At 33.1% G+C, this 10,044-nt stretch overlaps 1 protein-coding gene across 1 annotated transcript; it reads right to left on the bottom strand.

Moving 5' to 3' along the window:
- Positions 1-493: 493 nt before the first annotated feature.
- LOC127670142 (olfactory receptor 2B11-like) lies at positions 494-1,432 on the bottom strand. The gene has a single exon (XM_052164458.1). It carries the CDS (start codon positions 1,430-1,432, stop codon positions 494-496), a length of 939 nt encoding a protein of 312 aa, XP_052020418.1.
- Between the last annotated feature and the right edge of the window lie 8,612 nt (positions 1,433-10,044).

Below are 10,044 nucleotides of genomic sequence, written 5' to 3'. Positions count from 1 at the left end.
ACTGTAGAAATTCAATTTGTAATGGAACATATTTTGAATATCATTTGCCTCTAAAATAAGCTTCATTGAAAATATACTCATTGTTTATTGATTTAATTTCACTTGTTTCACATTAGAAAACTGCTTTTCCCTTATTTATTTGTGTTAAAGGCATGTCTAAATGTCCCAGTTTAGTCTCAGAAATGCTTCCAGACTGTTTTTCATTAGTAATGTCATTTTCTTTTTTCTCAAGACTTATACTGGTAATGTTTTAAAAAGAATTAAACATTTATACTTAGTATTTGTCTGTATATTTTAATATATCATTAGAAACTAAACATCAAACACTTCATCCTAATTTATAAATAAAACTCACAATTCTGTAATACTAGAAATGAAAAAAGTCTGGCAAGAAGCTTATATTCTGTGGCTCTGGAATATATGACTGTTATTAGAGAAACCAATGTAAAATTACTACAATTATTAATTTATTTAATTTGATACCAAAGAGCTTTCACTTTGAAGTAAAAATGCTTCTCAGTAGCCTTTTTAAGGCACCCTTTACATCCTTATTTCTTAGGGTATAGATGAAGGGATTCAGTGTAGGAGTTATCACTGCATAAAAGAGAGCCATGAACTTGGGTTGGTCCCTTGTGATGGATGAAGAAGGCTGAAGGTACATGCTAATGCCTGGTCCATAAAATAAAGAAACTACAATGAGATGAGAAGAACATGTCCCAAAGGCTTTTCTCCTTCCTTCAGAAGATTTAATTCTGAGTACTGCACATCCAATATTAACATAAGAAGCAAGAATTAAGCACAGAGGAACAATCAGTATAAAAATGCATACCACAGAAAGTGCTAGCTCATTAAATTCCTTTTCACCACAGGCAGTTTTTATAAGGACTGGGATTTCACACAATAAATGATCCAATTTATTTGTGCCACATAATGGCAATTGTAATGTAAGTGTAGCCTCGGAAAAACCAAAGATGACTCCAGTCAACCACATGATAGATACTGACAAAATGCACACTTGCTGATTCATGATGAGGGTGTAGTGGAGAGGTCTGCAGATAGCCACATATCGATCAAAGGACATAATAGCCAAAAGCAGACATTCTGTGCCTCCCATTATGTGAAAGACATAAAGTTGAACAACACATCCAATGTAACTAATGGTTTTTATGGAGCTTCCCAGGTTAAACAGTATCTGAGGCACAATGCTTGTGGTGTAGCACATGTCCAGAAAGGAGAGATTTGTGAGGAAAAAATACATGGGGTTATGGAGACGAGGGTCTAAGGTGGACACTAGAATGATGGCGATGTTCCCCATCAAAGCCATGGGGTATGTTATGAGAAGAGTAACAAAGAGAGGGAGTTCCAGCCAAGGATGGTCAGCAAAGCCCATTAGGATGAATTCTTTTGGGTGGCTTTCATTGGTTACAGCCATTCTCCTTTGATTTATTTTACCTACAGTTTAGAAGTGCCATGTTAATTTAAAACAATAGATACATAAAATAAAGAATAAATATTGAAAACTGAGAGGAGTGCCAGACACATGCAAAAATAAATGCATAAAATACAGTAGTTGGTTTTTGTTGTTGGGATTTGGAGAGATTACTCAGTACTTAAGAGTACTCACTGTTTGTTTTTCTAGAAAACCAAGCATGTATTCCCAGTACCATGATGAGTGTAGCACAACTATCTGCATCTCCAGCTCCAGAGAATAAAATACCCATTTCTGTACTTGTGTGGACACCCCCCCACAAGCACACATAGGCATAAATTAAACGATATGAAAAATTAAAAGACAAACTGTACCTTTAATAATATAAACTCTAAAATTCAAGAGTATGGCATATTGTAATTCAGTTCCTTAATGAAAATGTCTGTCATATTAGATTACTTTGCCCAGAATAGTTAATTATGCCTCATAAGTAAAGTACAAAAATTCCATGGTAAACACTAAAGAAATGTCTGATCATGATGCCAGTGCTACAGAAGATTCTTTCAAGAATTCTACCCACAGATTAAAACAAACAAGCAAACAAAAACAACAAAACACCCATGACTGTGAATGTATAGAAAAGAATGCATCTCAGTGGTAAGATAGTAAATATTATTATAAAGATTACAGAAGAAACAAGCATACAAAATAGGAAGACATACATACCTTTCAGAATTAAGTAAGAATTAATAATCTCAATCTTCTAATTAAAAGGCAGAGACTACCAGACTGAAATGAGATATAGGAAGCAATTACTCATAGCATGTAACAAACAAACAAACAAACAAACACATCTCATTTGTAAAGTGAACAAAAGTGAAATTACAAGAAAAAAGGATTCTAAAAGCAAACAGTATTGGTTATAAAAAGGATACCTTAGTATTAATAAAAGAAACTACCCAACAGGAGTGCCTAAAATGTATGAGGAATGGACCATACAAGAAGCGTTAGCATATCCAATTTCACTAAAGAGTACTAAAGCAAAAGAGATGAACAAATTCTAACGTATAAGTAGTTTACTACCTTATCAATAATAGATCATTCAGGCAAACAAAACAAAACAAAAAAGAAACAGAAAAACAAGCAAATAACCACTAATGGCACATTCTAATTAAATCAAACATAAAATAATCATGTCTTTTGTTGTTTATTTTTTGTTTCCCCCCCCCCACCCCACTAAGACAGGGTTCTCAGTATAACCCTGGATATTTTGGACCTTTCTTTGTAGACCTGGCTGGCATAAAACTCAGAGATCTGCCTGCTTCTGCCTCGTGAATATTCGGACCAAAGACATGCACCACTACTCAGGGGAATGTAAATAAATAATAAATGAATTAATCTCTTGTATCTTAGTAGATTATATGGAATAAAGTATAGATTAACAGATATAGAACCTGCAGAAATTGTATAAAACATAGTAACTAAATGTATTTTTAAATGATGAGGGTTATCATTGAAGAATTTAGGAAGTAAATCAATTTTTCCCTAAAGTTACATGAAAAAACAAATACAATATAACATTAGCCAAAGGGACAGAATGAAAGCTGTTATGAGATTATAGCTGTTGTTGGTCTGCATTTAAACAAATACAAATGTGCTCTAAATAAATTACCTATTAAGTTAATACAGGGTTTAAGTAAACAAGAACTACAAATATCAAAATTATTAGAAGAAAAGGAATAAAAATAGGGCAGAAATGCTTTGAAACAGAGAAAACAATATAAAGGGTAGATAAAACAGAGCTGAAGCATTGAAAATATGTTGTATACTCTCAAAAACTTGGCCAAACAATCAAATTAATTTGTGTCTTCAGTCTTTCTTTCAGTTAGTTTGGCCAAGGTTTTGACAGTGTAGTGCATATTTTCAATGTTCCAACGCTGTTTTATTGACTCTTTATTTTGGTCTCTCTGTTTTCAAGCATTTATACCCTAGTTTTTATTATCTCTTTTCTACTAAATTTGATAGTTCTTCAACATAAATTGCTTAAGATAAAGAAAGTGGTATTGTAACAGCTATCACTGAAATTCAGAGCACTATTAGGGAATGCTTTGAAAAAAATGTAATCTATTAATTTGAAAAATCTATAAGAAATTCAAAGCACATTTCTGAATAGATAAAGCTGAGGCAAGATTCAAAATGAAAAACTAATGTGGTCAATAAAAATGAGACTAAAACAGTAAATCTGCCAATATAACAGAGATCAAGACTGAATTGATTTATTGATAAATTCCTACAGATCTTAAGAGACGAACCATTTCCAATGCTCTTCAAAGTATTTAAGTAAGGAGAAATGAAGGAAGTGTAAAACATTTATTATGTGAATCTAGCAATACCCTGGAACTCAAACAGGCTCAGAACAAAGCAAAAAGGAGGAAATACAAACATCATGATCAGGTAGGATTCACTGTAGGAAACTTAAAATGGTTCAACATATAAACCAATCAATATAACATGACATATACGCACAAATAAAGGGTAGGAATCACAACATTATCTCAATAAATGCATACAATTATTTTAACAAAAATATAATGTCTCTTAGTAATCCAAGTGAAAGAAGCACCAAAAATACTATACCTTACCTCAACTTAATAAAAAAGCTATAATATGGCAAATATGTAGACAATATTATACTAAACCTGGAAAATCTGAAAGCATCTTCTATAATACAAGATGTAAAGGAAGACATTTATTCTGTAACATTGAACATTGTGATTGAAATCTTGGCCTGATCAGTAAAGAAAAGATAGTGCAAAACAGTATACAAATGAGAAATAGAATATAATCAAACTATTTTTTCACATAACAGAATCCCATAATTATAAAGTTCTAAAGATTTTTACCAGAAAATTCTTATATATGATAAACACTATAAAATGTAGAACAATGCAATCTGAAAATGCAGAAAATATTAACTTTTCCTTGTTTTATTTTTCAACACCCTCCTACTTTGTGTGTACATAAAGAGATATTCAAATGTGTGTAGATGCATGTAAGAGTATACAGCACAGGTGTGTGAGTGTGGAAGACAAGGTTTGCTATAGGAAATCATTCTTGATCATTCTTTTATTTTTTTCAGTGAGAAATAGTCTCCCAATCAAACTTAGAGCTGGTCAATATAGCTATTATCCCTAGTCAGAAATTTCTGGTGATCCCATCTCAAAACTGAAATTAAAGGTGGAATACTATGTCTATCTGACGTTCTCCACATTAGGTTTTCTATTTAAAAAAATCAAAGAAATCAGGAAATTTACAAAAAATTAAGCAAAAACGACGAGAACATTCAAATAATTATCTAGATGTAAACTTAATCAAAGAAATTAAAGACCTTTACAATAGAAACTTCAAGAAGTGAAGAAAGACACTTTAGAATACAGTAAAAGGTAGGGAGTATTTTCATGTTTGTCAGATCAGCAGAATTTATGGTATTAAAGTGGTGTATTGTCAAAAGCAATATACAAATTCAATACAATACCCATTAAGTTCCAATGATAATTTTCACAGGAATAGAAGTAGAAGTCTCCAAATTCATGTGGAAAATGAAATAATTTGAATAGCCACAGCATTCCTAATCAAAAGGAGCAACAATAGAGATGCTACAATAACTGCTTTAAACTACCAGCATAATTTATAGTGACAAAAACTGAATGGCACTGGCTCAAAAGCAAAAATTTACACCGATAAAAGAGAATTGAAGATTTATACAAAAATTTTGCTTAGTATCAGAGAAAAAGATTATATCATTATAGGAAATTCATGGAGCTAGAATGTTTGTGTTGTGTGAAAAAAGCCAGTTTTATAAATACAAACAATGTATTATTTTTAAGATGTGTACAATATAGTAAAAAAGCATATGGCAATAAAGAGAGAACTTCATCATACAGGAGGGAAGGAGGAGGACTTAGGAAAACCTATAGAGAGGATAAATATAACCAAAGTTATATGGAATGTCCTATTGAAATGTCTAATTTACAAGTTGATATACTCCGATGAAGAAGGAGTTAGTACAGTTCCCCGTGGCCAATTCAACAAGCTTCAAATACATTTTTTAACTGTAATTCATTGGCATCAGGAAAATAATTAGCATCTCAAGTACCGAGAAGTTTTGAAAACAAACATGTGTTTTATATGGACTCTTGAAATTAGGAATTTATAACTTCAATAGCTTACCATGTCATTTAAGACATTAATTATTTTAATATTTAGGCCTTTCTAATTATTAGCAGAGAATATAGTAATAAATAGCTAACTATCTAAATATGGCATCTGATATTTCATTTGGAGGTGGATGGAAAATGGATTAGGGAGATTAAAAGTTTATTGGAGTTTATTCAGCACACAGGGTAATTAATAATTAGATAAAATTACTGTCATATTCTTGATAGACTAGTACAAAACTGAAAGAAAGCATTCGCAGTTTAGTTATCAGCAGGTTTGTGATGACAAGTCACTTGCCAATTTCATGAAGAAGAGAAAGTAAAATCTGTCTTTTGGTATCTTAAGAATGTGATCTGGTAGTATAAGACAAGCAACTGATTAATAAATCATTATTTTATTAATTTTAGTAGATGAATTAGTAAATTATTTTGTCACTTCCACAGTATCTTAACTCTTCACTTGAATAGTTCCACCTGATAGGAGATTTAGGCTATTATGAAATGTGTGTCACACCTGAAAGAGAACAATACAGAAAATTTTAATTGTCTAATCTATGTCCCAACACCCTGTGTTACTATGCCACTTGGTTCTCATATTCTTTATAGATAAAAACTTAATACAATTATCTGGAATTGTAAAATAACAGCACTATGTGTGTTTCATGAATGAGGGTGACACCTTCATACTTCATTTAGCTGACATCATTAATGATGCTATTTTAAAACAATTTGAATTCAGAAACAAATCTTGACCTAATTGCTAGTGCAATTGAAAATGGAATGTGAAATAATTACAATGGGCTGGGAGATAGCTCAGTAAGAGCTGGTCAGGCAACCAGAGTTAGGATTCAAGTTCAGTACACAGTACATTTGTTCAAACAAGCTGTGTGTAATGATGTGTACTTGTAATCTCAGCAGTGGGGTAGTAGAGTAAAACATAGATCCCTGTGACTTTCTAGCCAGCCACACCAGGCTAATTGTTAAACCCCAAGTCAACGAGAGACTCTAGATCACAAAGCAAGGTATGCAGCTTTTAAAGAACATTAGAGTTTGCCGTTTGTCTTCCACATGTGCATACACATAGTCTCTTTCTCTCCCACTCCCTCTCTCTCCCCCCTCTCACACTCACACACAAACCTGCCCACATACAAAGAATTTCACTTTGTTTAAAACAGAATTTTAATAATTTCAGTTTTTACATATTATCAATTACAATGTAAGATGTATATTGTTTATTTATTTAGCATTTTTATATTCACATTTAATTTGGTCAGCCATTGACTGTTCTTAGAGCTTTTAAAAGGGCATTTAATCTTAGAAATTATCCTAGAATTTACTATAATGGAATACAAGAGTGGCGACCCCTCTACTCCTCTGTTGACATCCTAATTTATTTTGTATTATACAAATGTTGTTCATATTGTATAAGCTTAGTTTTGACTTGACAAATGCAGGAATAATTCTTGGCCATTTAATTTATCTTGATATTTATTTAGCAATTACACAGATACTCCTGACTTGTGCTTTGCTCTGAAATATATCTATGCTCTTTAATTATATCGTGATATTCCATCCTTTACATTTCATGTTCATAGTCATTTAATTTTGCTTGTTATTGTATCTATTTTGTATTTTCTGCTTTAAGTAAGTTTTTATTTCATATCACTACAGAGATCTATTTTTTTTTTACAAGATTTAGTCATTTTAATGATTTTTAGGCTGCATTCATCTTGGGATCTTCAAACATCAGCTCATTTGTTTATTGTGGTGTCTCTCAGTCATACTTAGTTTTCATCAAATGCTATTTAATTTAACTTATGTCATTTATTAGATATATAAAGAATTAAAGACCAAATACATTAATACTTTTTTGATTGACCCTAAAACCTATAAATGAAATCTAAGTCTTTGTCTCTGTCTGTCTGTCTGCCTGTCTGTCTGCCTGTCTCTCTCTCTCTCTCTCTCTCTCTCTCTCTCTCTCTCTCTCTCTCACACACACACACACACACACACACACACGCACACACATACCCACCCATATGGACCATATGGATAATTTATCATAGTAACTTTGAGTATTTACTCAAAACTGATTCCTATGGTTTACTTTTACATTTAAATAAAGACTTAACACTTCGTTCAAATATCCAGCATATGTCAAAAACTCTACTTGCTCAAGTTTATATAAATTTAAGATAAAGAGGTTGAGAAGAAATTCAAAGAGGAAATTACTTGTTTCTAAAACTACTGAACAAAGTATTTCTAATTTTAGAGATTTCCTGAGGTAAAATATTGTATGACATTCATGTATATAATAGATACAAGTATCCATAGATGTTTCTACCTTCTCTGAGATCTCATTCCTTTTGAAATAAAGTGTTATTTAACTTACCTTGTTTTTATATTTTTCACTGGAGTAGAATAATATAAAGATTCATTTCCATCTTTTTGATTTTAGAGAGAAGAGAAAGTGTTATCCATATATACAGTCAATCATTTATTTCATAACTTACTTTATAGTTGACACAAGAGCCATAGAACTTACAGCAGACAGCCAGTAGTAGAAAGTATCAAACATAGTTTGTGAGTGTACTACTATATACTTGCTGTATGTTGCCTCAAATATTGGAGGCATTGTTTTCAATCAAACCATTCATTTATCCCTCTCACAGGTGTGTTAGCACAGAAAATTCCTTGGGAAAGTATTCTCAGTGGAAATGTTTCTTAGGTACAATTAGCAGATACTAAACAGAGGTTGGAAGATATCTTCTGTTTTTAGACAGAAAGTAAACACATTGAAACTCACAAAACACTTTATATAAGTATTACATAGATTATAATTAAAATAAGTAAATTAAGCAATATATGAGTAAACAAGTCTTTGGCATTTATATAAGAATTTAAGTACCTTCACTCATTCTTAGAATAGTTCATATAGTTTTGAAACAATTGAAGTTATAATTCAGGCTGTTGCCAAGACTAAGAGAAATGTAAACACCAAGCCAGACAGAAATCTTTCATCTACAATTGTATACTGCCTGCAAGATATGCCAGGGCAATAATGTCACAAAACTTGTGGGAGTAATCAACAATGATTGATTTAACTTAAGGATCATCTCATGAGATGCATCCCATATCCAACACTGCTTGAGTGAATAAGAAATAGAGAGAAGATAACCCAGAGACTTAGGATAAATCAGAAAATACTAGTCTCAAAAAATAAACAATATGTAGTGAGAAAATGATTCCTAATGATATTTTACTATACTCATAAATAACTGCCTTGCTCAGCCATCGTCAGAGAATCTTCTTCCTGCAGCAGATGGAAACACATATAGAGACTTACAGACAGACACTATATACAGAGTAAAAGACTTTGCAACACTCAGCCCTAAATGTGAGGTTTTTATCAACTTTCTCACCTCAGAGCTAAGGAAACACCATGGAAATTGAGGCAGAAAGCATTTAAGAGCTAGAGGAATGGATGATACCAAGTAAACAAGGCCTTCTAAATCAACATGAGCAAAGCTTATCTAAACTCACAGAGACTGATGCAGCATTGAGGTCTCTCATGGATATGTTCCAGGTTCTTTGCTTATGTATTACTACCCCTGGTTTAGTGTTTTTATGAGATTCCTCTGTATGTGAACAAATAGGTCCCTGATTCTCATGTCTTCTCTTGGGCTGTTTTCTTTCTGTTGGTTTGACTTGCTCAACTTTAATGTGATAGTATTTGTTTTAATCTTATACTTGATTTTGTTATATTAAAAAGTTTCAGCCGGGTGGTGGTGGCGCACGCCTATAATTCCAGCACGCTGGGAGGCAGAGGCAGGCGGATTTCTGGGTTTGAGGCCAACCTGGTCTACTGAGTGAGTTCCAGGATAGCCATTGCAATACAGAGAAACCCTGTCTTGAAAAAACCAAAAAAAAAAAAAAAAAAAAAAAGTTTCGTGAGTGAATGAATGAATGAATGAAAACCATGTCGTGATCAAACATGCTGATCTGGAAACATATATTTCTCCTATGCAACCATTCCCCTGTACCCACCTTTAGTCCTCTGTGGCATTCCCAGCTGCGTTTTGTGGACTGCTGTCCCCCAGATCTTCATTGTCCTGACCCCTCTCCACCCACCTTCATCACACCTGCTTATACAGAACCATAGAGGTTGTAGTTTTACCCTGAACCCATTCCCTTGTCCCCTTACCATAGTCCTCTGGGGGTACGCCCAGCTGTCCAGAGCAGTGTAATATCCTCTGGAGATTCATTGTTCCACCACCTCTCTGCTTGCCTTCTCCACCCCACTCCCCTTACAACCATGTCTCCAGGGGCATAACTAACTTCAGGAAGACTTGCACTGTCTCCTGAGTTCCATTGCCCAGCCCAAAGATACCCAAACAA

Source organism: Apodemus sylvaticus, chromosome 19 (assembly GCF_947179515.1).
Source record: "Apodemus sylvaticus chromosome 19, mApoSyl1.1, whole genome shotgun sequence".
Lineage (NCBI taxonomy): Eukaryota > Metazoa > Chordata > Mammalia > Rodentia > Muridae > Apodemus > Apodemus sylvaticus.
This window is presented reverse-complemented; position numbering and strand designations above follow the sequence as displayed.